This window comes from Apodemus sylvaticus, chromosome 10 (genome assembly GCF_947179515.1).
Source record: "Apodemus sylvaticus chromosome 10, mApoSyl1.1, whole genome shotgun sequence".
NCBI lineage: Eukaryota > Metazoa > Chordata > Mammalia > Rodentia > Muridae > Apodemus > Apodemus sylvaticus.
The window spans coordinates 55014955-55035003 of record NC_067481.1 but is presented as its reverse complement, the minus strand read 5'-3'; the positions used below and the strand labels follow the sequence as shown (position 1 = coordinate 55035003).

At 50.5% G+C, this 20049-nt stretch overlaps 1 protein-coding gene across 1 annotated transcript in view; it reads right to left on the bottom strand.

The window, feature by feature from the left end:
• Window positions 1–20049, bottom strand: part of Dnah2 (dynein axonemal heavy chain 2) — a 119487-nt gene that overhangs the window by 7444 nt on the left and 91994 nt on the right. The window contains 19 exon segments of the mRNA XM_052197141.1: window positions 1001–1191; window positions 1970–2153; window positions 2291–2439; window positions 2620–2806; window positions 4183–4309; window positions 6391–6590; window positions 6727–6871; window positions 7041–7174; window positions 7364–7512; window positions 7698–7848; window positions 8233–8299; window positions 8372–8520; window positions 8611–8736; window positions 9253–9417; window positions 15286–15402; window positions 15533–15702; window positions 17082–17223; window positions 17392–17508; window positions 17679–17889. Of these exon segments, the coding sequence (XP_052053101.1) occupies window positions 1001–1191; window positions 1970–2153; window positions 2291–2439; window positions 2620–2806; window positions 4183–4309; window positions 6391–6590; window positions 6727–6871; window positions 7041–7174; window positions 7364–7512; window positions 7698–7848; window positions 8233–8299; window positions 8372–8520; window positions 8611–8736; window positions 9253–9417; window positions 15286–15402; window positions 15533–15702; window positions 17082–17223; window positions 17392–17508; window positions 17679–17889 (2881 nt within the window).

The window sequence follows — 20049 nt, the reverse complement described above, 5'->3', positions numbered from 1 at the left end:
GCCATCTCTTCAGACTTGTCTCTATGTTTTTTATATACTGGCACCAAAAAAAAAAAAAAAAGGATTTTGATCTTAACTAAGACCAAAAAAAAAAAAAAAAGCCTCCAAAATAAGCAAGCCAGGACGGCAGTGGCTTCAGCCACCTGTAACGCCAGCACCTAGGAGGCAAAACGGCAGCAAGGCTGAGGCAGCCTGGGCTACTCAGCAAAACCCACTCTCAAATAGCCAACAGCTGGATGTATAGCTGAGTAGCTCAATAGTATAATAAAGGACCACAACAAACAACACAGCCTTCCAAGTGCGGCAATGTAGTAACAAGAACAGACTAGTTTGTTTATTGTTTTATTTGCTTATTTACTTGGAGATAGGAGATAGGATTTCTCTAAGTAGCCCTGGCTGTCCTGGAACTCATCCCGTAAACCAGGCTGACCTCAAACTCAAGGATCCACCTGCCTCTACCTCCCAAGCACTGGGATTAAAGGTATGTGCTACCTCCACCCAGTGACAAGAACAGGTTTTCAAGGGCCAGTGTTGTATTGTTTTAATAACATTGTATTCAGCAGTTAATTTAAGAGATTAGAGACAACTCTCAGGAGAGCTGCAAGGAGAGTGAGGCTGAGGTCTGGGAGGTATGAACTTAGCCCCACCCCCACCCCAGGCAGGGCTTAGCCCCCAGGGTGGCTATTCAGGACTAGCCTACCCTTTGAGCCTCCTACCTGCAAAGTAGGAGTAGCAGCTCTTACCTGTTGTAGTGTGGTGTGTGAAATGAGTTAATAGATGTGAAGGCAGGCGGCAGAGGGGAGCCTGGCATATAATAACCACTCAAGAAATGTTTTCTGCTGTGTTCTGGAAGTCTGACACCCAGAAGGGAGCTGGGAGTTTTAGGAAACAACTGGAGTCAGGAGTCAGAGAAAAGTGTGTTGTCATTAAGGCTGGGACCTGTGTTTGCTGCTGAGAGGCACGCTACAGCGCAGGCAATCCCGGCTCTTGGCCACTATACCTTTGGTGGCTCTGTGGTCATCTTGATGCTGGCCTGCAGGATGGAGATTGGGAAGTCTGGGTGAGGGCTGGAGCTGAGCCACAGCCGGAAGGAAGGGTGCGGGTCCTCCACCTGCAGCTGCTCCACCAACTTGTCCAGATTAGGCATCCAAGACAGTGACAGGTGGCAGTTGGCCAGGAACACCCAGTGACCTGCAAGGAGATGGAGCTGGGGTTAAACGTCCAGTGTCATTTCTGGGAGTTCTAGACATGAAGGAACTGAAATCATATAGTGGGGCTGGGGCTGGGAGGCTCTTGGGAAGCAGACTGGGGCTAAGAAGTGGACAGGAAAGACGGACACTGTGGTAGCTAGTTTTACATTAATTGACACAACAACCTGGGGTCATCAGAGAAGAGGGAGCCTCAGCTGAGAAAATGCCCCGTAATCTGGCTGTAGGCAAGCCGGCAGAGTATTTTATTAATGATTGATAGGAGGGCCTAATGCATTGTTAGGGCCACCCATGGGTAGGATGCTCTTGGGCACTGGAGAGATGTCTTAGCGGTTAAGAGCACTGACTGCTCTTCCAGAGGTCCTGAGTTCAATTCCCAGCAACCACATGGACGCTTACAACCATCTGTAATGGGATCTGATGCCCTCTTCTGGTGTGTCTGAAGACAGCTTCAGTGTAAAAATAAATAAATCACATGAAAATAAATAAATCTTTAAAAAAAAAAAAAAGGAAGCAGGTTGAGCGAGCCGTGATGGACAAGGCAGTTCCAGCACCCACCCCTCCATGGCCTCTGTATCAGCTCCTGCTTCCTGTCCTCACTGCTTTTGAATATACATATATATTTATATATATTTCACTCACAGTTATATGGAACTGTGAGGAAATAAACCCTTTCCTCTCCAACCCTTCCCAAGTTACTTTCGGCCATGGTGTTCATCGTCCATCGCAGCAACAGCGAACTGACCTAGAGGGACACCAACCTTGATTCACACCCTCTCGAAGGAGCCGAGCAGCAATAGGGGCCTGGCCCTGGCCCAGGGACAGGGCGTGGAAACGGTGGGCCATGCCCGTGTGCTCCGCCAGCTGAAGCAGAGCACTGGTGGGGTCCACACCGGGGGACAGGATGAATACTAGTGGGGATCGCGGGGTAGAGTCCTCCATCACCTGGAAGCACAGGGGCGGTGTCAGGATGGGGGGGTGGGGGGGTGAGGGGGTGGGAGGTGGGGGGATGGGGGGAGGTGGGGCAGCTCCAACGGGGTTGAGAGGCAGGGGCCGCTGGGCAAGAAGGCAGAACCACAGACCGATTTCATGTTTAGCACAGGTGGTTCAATGAACCGAGAGCCAAGGTTGGACACGATGAAGGAGGTAACGCAGAACGCCACTCGGTCCTGGCGCAGGGATCGGACGATGAGCATGCGCTGCATCTCATTGCACGCGTTCTCCCACTCGCCTGGAGACGAGAGAACAGAGGTCCTGAGAGGGAGCCTGGAGGGAATCTGAATGGTGGGGAATCAGGGGCCCCAAGTGTGTGTGTGTGTGTGTGTGTGTGTGTGTGTGTGGAGGGCGTGGGCTGGGTGGATAAAGGGAGAGGCAGGGGGCTCCACAGAGGCAGCGGCTGGCAGCCCAGCACCTGGCAGCATTGCCTTCTCCGGGGACGAGTTGGTATACCACAGGTGCCAGTCCCGAGGGTACTGCTCAAAGGAGTTCATGAGCCCGTGGAAGTTGGTCAGTTTGTCCAGCTCTGTGATGTTGTCCCAGTAGGCATCTGCCAGCCAGCTAGTACAGGGGTTGTCCATCTGGCCCTCTCGATCCAGAACCTAGGGGGAAAGAGAGAGGATGCCGGGAACCCTCAAAAGGATAGTTCCAAAAATAAAGCAAGAAAAAACCTGATCTGGTCAACACACATATGTATGTATGCATGTATGTATGTATGTACTGATATTGAAGCACCGCATAGCAAGCCAGGCATGGTGCCTGTCACCAAAGCACCCAGGTGCTAGGCTAGGCAAGAGAATGACCAGGAATTCAAGGTCAGCCTGAGCTATAGAGTGAGTTCTAGGCTAACCTGAGCTATAAGGAGCCTTATCTTTAAAAAAAAAAAAAAAAAAGCCACACTATACCCATAGACTGTATACGTGCTATGTTTTAATTAAAAATAAAACATGATATTTTGTGGTGGTGGCACAAGCCTTTAATCCCAGCACTTAGGAGGAAGAGGCAGGTGGATTTCTGAGTTCAAGGCCAGCCTGGTCTACAGAGTGAATTCCAGGACAGCCAGGGCTACACAGAGAAACCCTGTTTTGAAAAACCAAATCCAAAAACAAAAACAAAAAACAAAAAAAACCCATGATATTTTAAGTTATCTCCTCCCCTGTCCTCTGTGTGTGTGTGTGTGTGTGTGTGTGTGTGTGTGTTTGGTGTTGGTTTTGTGTGAAGCAGTGTGAATACCGAATGAGGAGACTGAGACAGGAATCCAAGATGGATGCAAAGCCAGCTTTACTGAGGGAGGAGGGGTGGGGTGGCATTACATGCCCACAGCAGTTAAAGTCTAGGAAGCTGATGCCCTCTGGTGGCTTAGTGGCAGAGACAGCTCCAAACCCACAGTTGGCACACTCCTCTGTCTGTTCATGTACTCGTGTTTTAAAATGAAAATCTGGAATTTCTGCCTCCCCTACGGCGTGTATGCACACACGCACATGTGTGTGCTATACGTGCAAGTATGTGGAGACCAGGGAACCATGTTGGGTGTCTCCTTCTGTTGCTCTCTTCTTATTCCCTTGAGATGGGATCGCTCCCTGAACTGGAAGCTGGCCAATTAGGCTAGGCTAGGCTAGGTGGGTGGCAACCTCCCAGGGATCCCCATCTGTCTCCACCTTTCACCATCTGCTGGGGTTATGAGTACATGGAACTCAGCTGACTTTTTTTTTTTTTTTTTTAAGGAGAGTCATGTATACCTGGGTCTCATGTAAGAGGTGATGGGAGATCAGCTTGCAGTGGGTACCGGGAGTCACATGACCAGTCAGCCCCACAGCCCCAAGTGCTCCGTGTGTTCACAGTCCTAGCATGGTTTTCCATACATGGCCTGGGAAGCCTTGGATTCTGTGCTCTGAGTCCAGGACTCCCCCTCACACCTGCTACCATCCTCGCAGTGGCTGGGACCCCCGTGATGGGAAGTGCCCTCCGACCGACTCACCACACCCCCACGCAGAAAGAAGTTGTACTCGTCCATGTTGAGCTTGCCAGACGTCTCCAAGATTTTGGCACACATGTGAAAACTGAACAGAAGCTTGTGGCGCTCAAAAAGGGTTCGGCAGGTATACCTGGGAGAAAAGATGGCAGAGGGGGGAGGGCTGTGGAGTGGGATACCCAGCACAACTACTCCATGTGTGAAGGTCACACAGAGCCTTACACAGAAGGACTGTAGCCAATGTCTAACCAAAACCTCCTGGAAAACAACCAAGGACTCAGGGGCCTCGAGAGATTGTGTTTTCCCAGTGTTCGTCCATAACTAGGCATTTGGTTCCATTAAAAAACCAAACATTGATTACCCTCTCCTAGTCGCAATTGCTCGGCACTCTGTAGCCCTGAAGACACAGATAAGGAAGCTATAATCTAGGCCCTTGAGGAAGTCACAGCTCAGCAGGGAGGCCTCGTGCTCTGACATGGGGACCCAGAGGCAGTCATGATGAGCTCAAAGTGGTGTCGGGGGAATGGAAGGCTCGGTGCCCAGCTGTGCCTGACCCTGAGAGCAGGTGTCTTGAGGTGTGTAGGGATCATCCAGTGACGTGAGGAGGAGCTGAGTGTTCCAGGGAAGACTCACAGCGCAAGGAAAGCCCCAGGGGAAAGGGCCTGGAGTGAGGGTTGGCAGTGCTGCCCAGGCAGCTGGTGGGAAACTGGGGCAGGTGGAGGCCAGGTCACAGAGGCCTTTGGGGAGCCCTCAAAATATGACAACCACTAAAGAGTTTAAGCTAGGAGTAACAGGGTCAGAGTCAGGCCTGGTAGTCTGACAGCAGACACCAGCTTTGGAGAACAGACTAGGAGGGTGTGACACAGGGGCAGGGTGACCTACGGGGGGGGGGGGGGGGGGGGGGGGGGGGGGGGGGGGGAAGCTGTGCAGTTCCTGTGAAAACCTGCCCCAAGGCCCAGCCCTGGTGGGCGGGGCAGGGAGGGAGAAGGGACCAGATGTGTGCATAAGTAGAACCCAGCAACTGCCTGGGGCTGGTCAATTAGAGCAACTCCACGTGGCTGACTTGGTGTGGGTGTGACAGGGTGTGAGTGTGACATGGGTGTGGAACGGTTTGGGTGTGACATGGGTTGGTACCTGTGCCATTCAAAGATGAGGACCCTGGTAAAAAGGGTGGATCACACGTTTGACCTGAAACAATCTGGACTTGAGGGGTCTGTCAGGAGTCCAGGAAGAGAGGTTAAGTACTCTGCTGTTCAAAATGGCAGCTCGAAGCTGAAGGAGCTTACTGCCAAGCCTGGCGGCCTGAACTGGATCCCTGGAGCCCTCAGGCTGAAAAGAGAGAATGGCCTCCCCGTAATCTGTCCACTGATCTTCACATACTTGCCGTGACACCCATGTGCTGTAGCCTGTGCCTGCTGCCCACCACAAATAATCAGTAAATGAATGTAAGTTTTAAAATTACATAGAAGATGAAATAGATCAGGATCAACAGCTCCCTGGAAGCTGATCAAAGGCGTAGAATCACAGACCCCACCCCAGACCTCCTGAATTCCAACCTGGGGGCAGGTATCGGGGTGTGTGTGTGTGTGTGTGTCTGTGTCTGTGTATCTACCATGTACAGATCTATGTGTGTGTTCATGTGTGGTGGTGGGTATGTATGTATACACAGTGTGTGTGTGGAGAAACAGAGGGCAGTTACCTTTCCTCAGTTGCTCCCCACTTTATTTTTGGAGGCAGGGTCTCTCACTGAACCTAGAGCTGGACTTCAGCTGGACTGGCTGTGGAAACGGTCCGGGCACCTTGTCTTACCGCCCCAGTGCTGGGATTACAGGCACACAACACTTATACCCAGCTTTCGTTGTTTGGCTGGTTGTTAGGCTTTTTTGGGGTGTAGTCAGGGTGAGACAGGGTTTCTCTCTGTGTAGCCTTGGTGGTCCAGAGACTCGCTCTGTAGACCAAGTTGGTCTACCTGCCTCTGCCTCCCAAGTGCTGGGATTAAAAGCGCGCAGCTCTACCCAGCTCATGGCCAGTTTCTGATGTGGGTACATGGAATCTGAAGCCAAGCCCGCCATGTTTCCACAGCAGGGGATTTACCCACTGAGCTCTCTTCCAACCCTCCTTTTCCGCCGCTCTTCCAATCTGTATGTAACACCACCACTGAGGTGGCACCGTGCCACTATAGCGAGAGTCCCTGCTCTATGCGTGGCCACAGACCTGTAGACAGCATAGGTGTGGTAGTCATTCAGATACTCAATGCGGTCCTCCAGCTTATTGCTGCGATGGCTCTTGTCAATGCTGAGGACGAAGAGGCCGATGTAGGCATCCAGCGAGAACTGGTACATGGGGTCAATGCGGCCCATGTCATTGAGCACGAAGAACAGCACAGAGGCCCGCTGGGCACACGGACGGTAAGCCTGTAGGGGTCAAAAAGAGTCAGGGCTACAGGGCAGCAGGCACACGGAGAGCTCAGGAAGGAGGGGATGTCAGGTGGACATCGTCTAAGTTGCTTCTTGGTGGCTGGTCAGGGGCTGGACTGTAGGGTATCTGTACCTCTCGGGCCAAGTCAATGTTGATCTCGGTGGTCTCACTGGTCTCCAGTTGCTCAGTCACCTCGGTGGCCGTTATCTTGGATGTCTGAAGGGTATTTACCAGCTGCACATCATCTAGCAGAGAGCCTGTAGCCTCATTCAACAAGCTAGCGGGGAAGCCGAGAGGCACACGGATTAGGCATTTGAAGACTGGAGAGGAAGGATTCCTCTTGGCCCCCTAGAGTGCTAACTGTGCGCATGGGTAGGCAGGTTGGATGCCCACTGGGAGCAGACATGGTGGGTGGGCTTGGGCGGAGGCGGGGCTGGTATCCTCACCGCAGGATCTCATCCTCTAGCTCTTTGAGCTTTCTCTTTCCCGCAGCAATGTTGATGACCAGAGAATCCTTCTGCTCCTCCAGCTCTGGTCGCTCCTTCCGAACCACAATGCCCAGCAGCTGGGCTTCCAGACCCTGAGGAGGTCAAGACTCAGGGTCAGGGTCCCCTGCCTATGGTATCTACACCCCCCACACACACACCCGCCCCAGCTCCGCCACACTTTTAGACTTCCCAAGCCCTGGTCCTCCACTGCCCAGCTCGAGGTTGACCTTTTCTCTGTTTCTCCCAGACTTCCAGCCTCCCCTGCTGCAGCCCTCGCCCACCTGCTCCTTTACAGCAAAGTTGACAATGGTGGTCTTAGCCGAGGTCTCCGGGCTGTAGTGGGGATTGGAGAGCTTGGTGGTGAGGTAGAAACGGAAGTTGGGGTTGTATTCCACCTCCTTGTCACCAATGCGCATCAGTATCCGACCACCTGCGTCAGCGGGTGGGTCAAGGACGAGAGGAAGGCTGCCCCGCTCCCCTCTTACACCTAGGTCCCTGACTCGGCCTGCCCAAAAGGCTTCACTGAGGCCTAATTCATGGGATGCAGCCCGAAAGAGCCCCCACTTTCCACCCTACTGTCTTTAGGACGAACCCCCAAGAAGCCTAAACTCTGACCAATTCGAGCTACAGATTTGTTGAGCACTGGGTTGAGCGTGGGGTCCAGATACTCCTGCACATTCTGGAGTAGCACTGGAAATCCAAACTGGATGGCATGTTCCAGAACTCGAAGGTAATCATGCATCTGCAGGTCGATGATCTTAAGACCCTAGAGAGCAAGGGGTGGGGGAATGGATGGATGGATGGATGTATGGATGGGTGGATGGATGGATGGATGGATGGGTGGATGGGTGGATGGGTGGGTGGATGGGTGGATGGATGGGTGGATGGGTGGGTGGATGGATGGGTGGGTGGATGGATGGATGGGTGGATGGATGGGTGGATGGATGGGTGAATGGATGGGTGGATGGATGGGTGGATGGGGTGGGTGGGTAGATGGGTGGACGGATGGATGGAAGGATGGGGTGGGTGGGTGGGTGGATGGGTGGATGAGAGCTGCATGGTGGACCACAAGAACCAAGGGCAGGACCTTGAGAACAGACTAGGCTTGGGACTCTCCTGGGGCAGCCCAGCCAAACGCCTTGCCTAATACCTGGTTTCCTTCCATGTTCTTAATCCACTTGAGGGCTTGGGCCTGAGGATCGATCATGAGGGCCCACCTGAGAGAGGAAGGCCCTGTCAGAAGACAGGCTGTGCTCCTCCCGTCTCTCCCTCCCCTGCACAGCTCTCACCTGTTGCCCCTGGTGACAATGATGCCATTCTCAGTGGAGAAGGAATCTGAGGGCAACCCCTGGATGTTCCAGTCCCGGACTTTGGTGGGATTGGTCAGAAAGCTATCAATGGCAAAGCGAGGTGAACAGGGAACCTGAAGCTCCCAGATCTGGGGAGAGAAAAACCCCAAAATTCAGCCAGAGTCCAGTCACTGTCTCTGGCCCCAGCTGCTTTCCTGTAACCCGTGGGCCCTTCTCACCTTCTTGATCCAGATTTGATTGACGATCTCGTCGCGGTAGTTGGTCAAAAAGGGTCCCATGTAGGACAAGAATGCAGCTGCAATCAGACAGTCACCCACCAGGTAACCCAGATCTTCCTCTAGGCCCTGGTGTAGAGAGAAAGGTGTAAGCGCCTGGGGCCTCAGACCTTTGGAGATAAGCTAGAGTGTTTTACTCCTAGGATTCTGGTCCAGATCAAAGCTAGTCTCCCTTTTCTAAACCCCTGCAGGCTGAGAACTCAATCACTCTGGAGCCCAGGCCTCCCCCCACCCCCAACAGCAACGAGTATGCTAATTATCCACTGATAAGATCTGCCCCTTGCAAGGAGTCAGGAATTCTGTGAGCAAGAGACCAGATGACCCCAGTCTGTTATCTCTCAGGAGGACAAGCTGTTAACCTAGAGGTCTCCGGGGCCTTCCAGTTCCCTCCTGGGACCCACCCTTCCGTTCCTTGTACATTCTCATCAAACGCTGAGAAGGGGGGGGGGATTTCTCCTCTCAATTTCCTACAGCCATGTGCTCTTGTTTTCCCCCGGCCACTGTCCCTCAGTGGACACGGGGATGGACCTCTTGAGTGGCGTGGGAGAGCAGTGGGAGAGCAGCCACTGTGACGACCCAGGTCACCTGCACAGTCTCTTCCCATCTGGCCTTTTCACCCGCGAGGCCCGACACCAGCATTCCTGCTCGCTCCAGCTTCAGCTCCATCTCTTCTGATTTCTTGCGAAGCTCCTCCTTCTGTGCCAGCTTCTCATCGTACTGTTTCTTCAGCATCTCCAATTTCTCTGCCACCTAGGAACAATTGGCACGTGGGAGTCAGGAAACACAGGGCTCAAGGGCAAGCTGTTTTTTGTTTTTTTTTTTGGTTTTTTGAGACAGGGTTTCTCTGTGTATTCCTGCTGTCCAGAACTCACTCTGTAGACCATGCTGGCCTCAAACTCAGAAATCCGCCTGCCTCTGCCTCCCAAGTGCTGGGATTACAGGCGTGCGTTGCCACTTGAAATAGCTTGCTCTTGGGTCGGTTAACCTCCTTGAGGGCCAATGAAGTTGACTTAATCCTCTGAACATGCTCTCACATGTACACATGTATACACATACGCTTGTTCAAGTGCACGCGTGCCTGCTCACGCCCGCGGCGCGCGCGCGCGCACACACACACACACAGAGGTGCACATTTGGAATCCCAGCATTCTACAAGAAAGATGGGAAGCAGAAACAGGAGAATCACTCAGAAGTTCAAAAGTCAGCTCCCTCATCAATGTAGGAGGCCTAGACTCTAGAAACATCTGGTGGCCTCTGGATACAAGCGTGTGCATGCACACATCACACAGTTCCTGGTTTTGAGGCTCTGCCTTTCTCGTGTATAAATAATCCTACGTATTGACATGAAGGAGTGAGGGGGTGGGAGGGATGAACATTATGTCAGATGAACTTCATTTTTCTTCCTCCCTTCCTCCCTCCTCTTAAAGCTCAGACTCGACCTGGTAATGACCAGACTGTGCTCGCACAGAGAGGGCAGAGACCTCCTGAAGCATGCTGAACAACGTAAGAGGCTGGGATGGAAAGTAACTCGGTGGTAGAAGGCACGAGCCAGGTCCTGGGTTCATGCTCCAGCACAGCAGAAAAATAAAGACAGCCATATAGGAGAAGCTGGCAAGAGAACCCTGGCGCGTCTTGTGGCTGCTCCCCCACAAGATGCCAGGACACTGATGGCAGCAGTAGCACCAGAACTTACACTCAGAGCTGCTGGCAACAGTTTTCCAGTTAAAGGTGAGAAGCCAATGGTGGGGTGGCCTGCCAACCCCGCATGTGGGGCTAAGGCAGAATGACCACAAGTTCATGGCCAGCCTGAGTTATATGCATAGTGCCAGGCCAGCCTGGGTTACCAAAGTGAGAATGGTCTCCAAAGGGGGTGTGGATGGGAGGAAACACAAGTTTCCCTGTGAAGCCTCAACTTCCATAAGGAGAAACATCAGTTAAACCTCCCATGACGTGGATCCCAATAGAGGAAACAGAAATTAAGGGGATATCAGGATTTCCATTAGAAGTAATGTCGTGGCTGGATACCATGGTGATGGCATTTTAATATCACCTGAGGAACAACTGCTCAAGGGCTGGAGAGATGGTTCCATATTTAAGAGCACTCATTGATCTGGAAAAGGATTCAGGTTGGATTCCCAGCACCCACTTGGCAACTCACAATTGTCTGTAATTCCAGTTCCAGGGCATCTGATGCCACCTGGTCTCTGTGGGCACCAGACACTTAATAGGTACATACACATAATGCAGGCAAAATACCTTTATACAGAAAATTTTTCAAAGAATTGTAAAAAAAAGTTCCAAAGACTTGATATATACTTTGAGGTAAATACATTTTATGTGTTTTAAAACAACCAAAATAAACTTGCCTCCAAAAAAATATGTATGTGTGTTTTCCCACACCCCCCACTATAGTAAATGCTTATTACTTAGGTTGTATCTCTTTCTTATATAATCTATTGATGGAGGCTTCCTCATTAAACTTAAATTCAGTTTCCTGATAACTGAAATTCCAGCAAAGCTAAATCCAAGATGGCGTCCACAGGCCCTCATCCCTCAGGCACTGTTGAGTTTCTAATGTGGTCTTTGGCGGACCATCACTGGTGGTTTGAGAGAGCATAATCTTGTTTGGAAGCTATATATGCCTTATGAAACATTTGCATGTCTTTTTATTCCTAAATGGTACTCGTTGAGAAACTTGACTTTGAACTAAGACAACCTTTTAGCTCTTTAAAAAAAAAAATGATTTTTCTGGCACATTTATTTAATCCTAGCACTAGAAGCTGAGGCAGCTTTTCTTTCTTTTTTTTTTCTTTTTTTTTTCGAGACAGGGTTTTTTTTTTCGAGACAGGGTTTCTCTGTATAGCCCTGGCTGGCCTGGAACTCACTCTGTAGATCAGGCTGGCCTCGAACTCAGAAACCCTGTCTCGAAAACCAAAATAATTTTTTTCTTTTATTTTTCAGGTTATAATATGGCATCATTTCTCCCGCCTTTTCCTCCTCCTAGAGCAGTGGCTCTCAACCTTCCTAATGCTGAGACTCTTTAATACAGTCCCTCATATTGTGCTGGCCTCCAACCATAAAATTATTCTGTTGCGACTTCATAACTGCAATTTTGATCATTATAATGGGGGTCGTGACCCACAGGTTGAGAATCACTGCTCTAAATCCTCCCATCAACTCCTCCTTGCTATAATTCAAATTCATGGCCTCATTTTTCAATTAATTGTCCTTTACAGGCATATGTGTGCAGGCATATGCATATATATTCCCAACTGTAACCTGCTCAGTCTACACACCATGCATGTTTTCGGGACTGACCATCTGATGCAGGACAACCAACTGTTGCCTGTGGTTGCTCCTCACCACCTCTGCATTCCTTAGGCTTCTGGGATTTAGATGAGGTCTTACTATATAGTCCTGGCTGTACTGGAGCTCGCCTAAGTAGTCCCGTCTGACCTCCAACTCTCAAGAGACGCTCCTGCCTCTAACCCCCCACCCCCACTGGAATTAAAGGTATGCATCACTAAATGCAGCTATGCCCCTTTTCTGGGAGAGACACACTAGTTTAGGAAAACTAGTTTATCTTTTTAAAAGCGTGACCACAGACATTTATTTATTTAAATGCTGTGGTGTTGGGAGGTGATTTGGTCCTGAGAGAGGACTCCTCATGCATGACATTAGTAGCCCCCAAAAGAGGCTCTGTCGTGAATGGTGGCTCCTACTTGTAACTCTAGGGCTTGAAAGGCAGCAGCAGGAGAATCCCCATAAATTCAAGGCTAGCCTAGTCTACCTAGAGAGCTATAAGTTACCTAAGGCTGTAAACAAACTATCCCAATACAGAAACATGGGGAGGGGGGAGGAAAAAAGGGAGGAGGAGGAGGAGGAGGAGGAGGAGGAGGAGGAGGAGGAGGAGGGAGAGCGGAGAAGAAAGAAATGGCGGCAGCAACAGCAGCCACTTGGCCATCCCAGGCCAGCAAGACTCAGTGGGTAAAGGCCCTTGATGCCAAGCTTGACTTGAATTCAATCCCCAAACCCATAGGATGGGAAGGGCGGACCAACTCCTATGAGTTGTCCTCTGGCTTCTATATTCTCACACACACACACACACACACACACACACACACACACACTTGGGCTCTGGAGAACTGGCAGACCAATCCACCCAGCTACCATCCAGGCTGGTTGCCTCACCTGAGGCTATGACCTGGAGGCGGGGGCGGAAGACAGTGAGGGAGAAGGCGTTAGAGAGCTAGGAGAGGCTATGACCACAGGATGGAGGGATGGACGCGTGCACTTGGACAGATGACTGCGAGCCTGGACCCTGGATGACTTCTCTGCACAGGCAGAACTGGAAGAGGCCTTGAGGGCAAGCTGTACTTCTGACAGTAAAAATGACCATGAAGGGAAGAGACAGAGACCAGCTCTGGGCTGGGGTAGGTCATCATGGAGTCACAAACATGGTGCCTAGCCCAGCTCTGTTGGCAACTAACCTATAGTTAAATAAAGAAGACACCAAACGGTGTGTGTAATGAAACTATGCCTGTGTGTGTGTGTGTGTGTGTGTGTGTGTGCACTCGCCGTACTGTCTAACTGTTCTATATCTGTGGAGAGACATATGACTAAGGCAATTTATAGAAGAGAGCATTTAATTGGGGGCCTATTCTTGCTCTTTTAGAGGGTTAATCTGTGTCACCATGGTGAGCAGCAGACAGGTATAGCCCTGGAGCAGTGGTTGATCCATGGGCAATAGACAGAGAGGGAACAAGAGAGAGGCGACAGTGAGAGCAAGAGATGGAGGGAGGGAGGGAGGGAGAGAGAGAGAGAGAGAGACAGAGAGACAGAGAAACAGAGAGACTGAGAGAGGGAAAATGGCCTGGCATGAGTTGGTTTTGTTTTTTTTTTTAATTGAAACAGGGTTTCTCTGTGTTGTCCCAGCTGCCTGGAACTCACCGTGTAGAACTTGAATTCAGAGATCTACCTGCCTCTGCCTCCCAAGGGCTGAGATTGAAGGTGTGTGCCACCACTGTCTTCTGCTCTGGCGTAGGCTTTTAAAACCTCAAAGCCCACTGCCAAGGACACCCTTCCTCCAACAAGACCTCACTTTCTAATCCTTCTAATCCTTTCAAAGAGTTCCACTTCTTGCTAAATATTCAAATATATGAAACAATGAGGCTGTTCTCATTCAAACCATTGCAAGTATGTAAAAGTATGTATGTATGTTTGTGCATTTGTGTATATATGCTTGTGTGCGCACACACACAATCACTCATAGGAACATAGATCAGTTTTGGATAGGTGGACAAGATTTTGTAAAAATTGGCTGCTCGTTCATGGAGAGGAATTGGGTGCTACAGAGAAGAAGGTGGGAAAGAATCTTTTTTAAAATGTATTATTCTCTCATATATTGCACCCCAGCTGCAGTTCCCCCTCCCTCCTCTCCACTCAGTCCCTCTCCCCCTACCTCTCCTCTACTCCAGACCCACTCCACCTCAGATTCCCTTCAGCAAAGAGCAGGCCTCCCTGGTTTACCAACCACATATAGCATAACAATTGAGAGCAGACTAGGCATCGGCTCTCAATCAGGGCTGAGTGGGGCAGGGAGGGAGGCAACAGAGTCAGAGACACGCCCTTTCCCACTGTCAGGAGTCCCCAGAACACCAAGCTACACAACCAGAACATCCATGCAGAGGACCTAGGTCAGACCCAGGCAGGCTCCCTGGCTGTCAGTTCAGTCTCTGTGCACCCCATGAGTCCTAGTTAGTTCATTCTGTGGGCCATTTTCTTATGGGGAAAGGCTTTTTCTTGTGTAGTCTATTGTGCTTTTTGAATTTCAAACTAAATAATATCAATGTGAGTATATTATTTAGGGGGAAAAGGTATATATATTTTATTTTGTTGTTATTATTTGAGACAGGGTCTCTCTCTCTGTGTGTGTGTGTGTCTCTGTCTCTCTCTCTCTCTCTAGCTCTGGCTGTCCTGGAACTCACTATATCATCCAGGCCAGCCTCCAACTCACAGAGATCTGCCTCTCTTTTCTTCTACGTGCTGGGATCCAATGCACTCACTGTCACATGTGTTGTACTATCTATTAAACCAATGATTTTTTTTTAAAATTACCAAATGACAGAGAATTCTAAATTCTTTTGATAGCAGCACTTAACTGCTCTTTAATGATTTAAGAGTCAACTGTGCACATATCTTGTAGGAAGTTGCCTGACTTGTCTACCCTGTACATAGTAACTAACCCCACCTCCAGCTCCTGGAAAACCCCAAGCTGACCCCAGTACAGACAGCCTCCTGCTGTTCCAGGCCAGTAGTTGGCATCCTGACCCTGTGGACTCACTCGAAGCACACACAGTCAGTCAATATCCCACAATGTATTACAAAGGCAGTGACAGAGGCAAGCAGCTCTGTCCATCTCCGAAAGGGCGCCCTGGGAGCCTCTCCCACCCTATGCAGTTCCCTAAGCTAAGCTTCACACAGATCTAACAGGACATAGAGCAGGGGAGACAGTACAGTACTGTGGGCAGTAGAGTTGGGCATGGAATCAGCTGGCCGACACAGTGACAAGAGTCTGAGACAGAGGAATGGCTGCAGGCAAGATCAGGGGGAGCTCACCTCCCGCAGCTTTTCCTGGGCCTCAGCTAGGGCCGCTTGCTTCTCCTGAAGCTGGGCCATGGCCGCATTCATTCGGATCCGCTTGGGCTCTACCACTCGATACAGACGCCCATACAGCTGTGGGAAGATGGGCAGGCATGGGGACTCCCCTCACCCGCCAACCCCCTTCCTTCCCCTCTGCACCTGCCACCCCTCAGCTTCCCCAGCCCCTTCCTCCCCATTCCCACTCACCTCTACCACCACCTACCTCCATGGCCCGCACCCACATACAGAGAGACTTAGCAGCCAGGGAGACTCGGCCAATGATATCAGGCTGGAAGTCGGGCTGGGCACAGTAAGCACCGATCTTCTTCAGCACCTTATCTGAGATGTTGTCTTTATCAAAGTTGATCAGAGACTTGATGAAGTTCTGCTCCCCTGTGGACATTTTGATGCAGGCCTCAGCCAGACAGCCAGATCCTGTTCCTTTACCCCAGTTCCTCATGGCTTTTCAAGTTCCCAAGGCCAAGATATTTGACCCCTTATAATCTTGCTCCTTCCTCTGGTATCCTCTCAGCCCCCAGGGCCTCCTCAGTCTCCCCAGCCTGGTCTCCTATTCCAACAAATTCAGTTAAATCTCCCAACATAGCATTTTTTTTTTTTAGAAGACAGGGTTTCTCTGTATAGCCATGGCTGTCCTGGAACTCATTCTGTAGACCAGGCTGGCCTCGAACTCAGAAATCCGCCTACCTCTGCCTCCCAAGTGCTGGGATTACAGGTGTGTGCCACCACCACCCTGCCCAACAGAGCATTCTTTCTATGAGCTTTGCACTCTTCTAGCGGCAAAAACTGCCTTTTTTGGGGGGAGGGGGAAACAGGTTACAGGAGGGGGGAACAGGTTACAGGAGAGGGGAACAGGTTACAGGAGGGGGGAACAGGTTACAGGAGAGGGGAACAGGTTACAGGAGGGGGGAACAGGTTACAGGAGAGGGGAACAGGTTACAGGAGGGGGGAAAAAGGCTACAGGAGGGGGGGAACAGGTTACATTCTGCTGTGGGAATCCAAAACAGAGAAAGCCACAAAATAAAGATAGAGTCCAGAGGCTAGAGAGATGGCTCAGTCAGTAAAGATACTTATAACACAAGCATCAAGACATGAGTTCAATCCCCAACACTTAAATAAAAAGCCAGGCATGATACCAAGCACCTATAATCTCCGCACTGGGGGAGGCAGTCAGGAGAATCTCTGAGTGCCCTGGTCAGTCACCCTAGGTGATCAGCGAACCCCAGGATTCCGTTCAAAAGGAAAAAAGGATACATGGCTCCTGAGGAACAACATCCAAGACTGACTCTTGACTTTCACAGCACATGCATGTATACACACACAGACACACGCACACTCGCACACATCCAAGCAAGTATGCACATACAGGCACACCTCCTACAATGTACAAACCAGCACAGAAACACAGAGAAAGGGTAAGAGAGTAAGACAGAGCCAGCCGAAGAGAAACAGAGAGAAGGAAGAGCCATTTCTCGTTTCCTGCTCCTGTCCCCATGGGGCACCAAGGCACTCCTGTCCTTGGCTCTTGCTGTGCATTCTAATGCTTCAGATCAATGTTCTTTTGATTGTGGTGTGAGGACCCGGCTTCTGCTCTGTCCTTTAAAGAATTCTAGTGCATGGTCAGGTCTTCGCTCCCTCCTAAACCCTGTGTTCCCAGGGGTCTCTGCAGCACCTCCGTACAGGTCTGCTGCCCTAACCTTGATCAATAAACACTGGACAAATGGCCGTCTTCCCTCACAATGCCCTCGGCCTACCTAACTGCCGCTTTGCTTCTGCCCACGTGGGCTCATTGCCTCGAAGAATCATGACGGCCTGCATTACAATTTCCACCTGTGCAGGGGGTCGTCCGTAGGACTTGATCTCACCTATGTCCTTCTTGTTCAGAGACTCTAGGGCCTGAGCAAAGGGACTCACTCAGAGAACTAAGATGGCAAGATGGGTCCTTCCTGGACACGGCCCAACTGAGGCGTCACCTTTCCCTTCAACTTGCCCACAGACCCCAGGGGTCAAAAAAGGCTGGCTCCACCCCCACTCCTGGCACCATCTAGTGCCAGTCTCTGGTACCCGCATGGCTTCTTCAAGGGCAGGCAATGCCTCCTCTAGATCCTTCTGGGCATTGTCGGCCAGCGCCTGGCACTTGACCTCCTCAATAGCGATCTTCTCACTATTGGCAGTGACGGCCTAGACACGAAAAGAAAAGAAAGGGTTCCGTCTGTGTCTTGAGCGGAGGTGGGAGCCATAGGCCTGGTGAGAAGGAAGCCGGGGAAGAGGCGAGGGGCGGGGTAACTGATGGGCAGGGAGCCCCTTCGCAGGGACCCTGGAGGAGCGGCCTGCGGGGCGGGGCCAGTGACCTTCTGCTGCTCATCTGCCTCGCGCTTCTGCTGGACAATGATGACCAGGTACTCTTCGCACTGCTTCTGGAACTCGGCCACTTTTTTCTTGGCGTCCTCCAGCTCCAAGGACATCACTTCGACTTTCTCCCTGGTTTCGTCGATCTTGAACAATCCAGTTCGAAGCTTATTGGCTTGGTCCAGCAGCTCCTGCCGCTTTTCTCCCAGAAGCCTACAGAGGGCTTGTGGTAAGTTGCTTGCAGGGAGAGACTCCAAGGAGGGCGGGGTCCTACAGAATCTTCCTTTCCCTGACATCTCCTCTCGGTTTCTCTCTCTCTCTCTCTCTCTCTCTCTCTCTCTCTCTCTCTCTCTCTCTCTCATTCTCTCTCTCTCTCCCTCCCTCCCTCCCTCCTCCTGGCCATTTCCCTGCCATCACATACAGACACATAGGCTGGTCAGGTCTTTATCATTTCCAACAAATTCCCCACAGGTCTTCTTATTATAGAGAATTATGATTTATTCTCTATACCAAGCTTGAAATCAGCTTGCTAAATAGCATTTTGACACATCACTTCCTCTCCCTGGGGCCCTTTCACTGCCTACACAGTGCAGCAGGCAGCTGGGCCATAATGGTCCAGAAAACATGAACCCACCCAAGGGGGCAAGTGAGCCCCCCCTTAGCCTCTCTCTGTAGGAATTAATGGGGCCCCAGTCTTGTTACTTTTCTGTTGTTTAGAGAAAAGTTAGAAAGCTGGATTTTTTTTTGTTTTAAACAAAGATATGGGTATTTCCTGGACTAAAGGGTTTATCAAAAATGTTTGACAAATAGAAAAGGGCAGAATTTTGGTATGCCCAGAAAGGCATGGCTGGACATTGCTCTAAAACAGCCTAGCACATAGTAAAGGATTAAAATTATATGATGAATGGGTGGATCGATGCTGACTATCATTCTTACAAATTGATTGATTGATTATTTATGTACTTATTTAGAGGCAGGGTTTCTCTGTGTAGCCCTTGCTGTTTTAGAAATCAACCCGTAGACCAGACTGGCCTTGAACTCAGATCTGCCTGCCTCTGCCTCCAGAGTGCTGGGATTAAAGGTGTGTGCCACTACCACCTGGAGCAAATTGCTTCTCTCTCCGCCCCCCTAACATTGATTAAAATACTCAATCCTGGTAGATGTAGTGGGTCATGCATGTGACCCCAGCACTAGGGAGGCTGAGGCAGATTGCTAAGAATTTGAGGCTGGCCCCAGCTAAATAGTGAGTTCAATACGGGGCTGGACTATATATGTGAAACATTGTCTCAAGAGAAGTCAAGAGAAAACATCCTTTCTAATCAGCCAGTGACAGTGTGCTACAAACCAGTTAGCTCAGGTAAGCTGAGGAGTGGGCAGATACACAGGACAAACAGCATGAGGTTTGGTCCCCGAGTCTGAACTGGGACTGAAACCTTAAGTGCAGGATCTTACTCCAGCTCCAAGTAGACAGTATAGGATTAAGCTAGGATTATGACTTCTAGGACATACGGCCATTTGGGGGAAACTGCTTGGTTTGTGGGGAAATCTGCCTGAACACCTGGTGTTCAAAGTGAAATACTGGCTTAGATATGAGAGTGGGAAAACACACTTCAAATTTTTCTGGTTTTTTATCTGCTTTGTTTGCTTACATTTTTTGTTTTGGCTGTATTTTGCTTTGAGGGAAGGCCTGCAGTCTGAGCTGGCTTTAGCTATTGTTGAAGAGAGGCCCCCACCGGCCTTGAACTTCTGATCCTTCTGCCTCCACCTCCCAAGTGTGGAGATTACAACCATGTATGTCACCACCGTGCGGTTTATGTGGCAGGGAAGCAAGCCTAGCATGTTGTGTGTGCTAAAGCATATACATTCAGATCTGTATCTCTAGCCCAGTCTACTTGTGTGGTTTTAATTAGATTGACTGATTGATTGATTGATTGATTTTGAGACGGGGTCTTACCATTTGGCGATGGCTGGCCTAGAACTCACTATGTGGACCAGACTGGCCTTGAACCCTCGGGGATCTCCCTGCCTCTGCCTCCTGAGAGCTGGGAACAAGGGCATGAGTCGACATTCCCAGCCCTTGATCATTTTTGAGATAGAGTCCTAGTATACAGCCAGGCTGGCCTTGAATTCATAATCTTCCCATGTCAGCCTTCCTAGTGTGGGGAGTGTGTAGGCATGTGTCACCTCACTAACCATTCCACAGGAATGGCCAGTCTAGGGGACATTAGAGGGAGAGAGGAGAGAATTACAAGGGTTATGATAAACTTCACATTCACAGTAGTCTGAAAACCATAGGACATGTGAACAGACAGGGTATAGGCGGCATTAGAGCCTGGGGTGGGGGGTAGGGAGTCGGGGACAGTCAAGACCAGG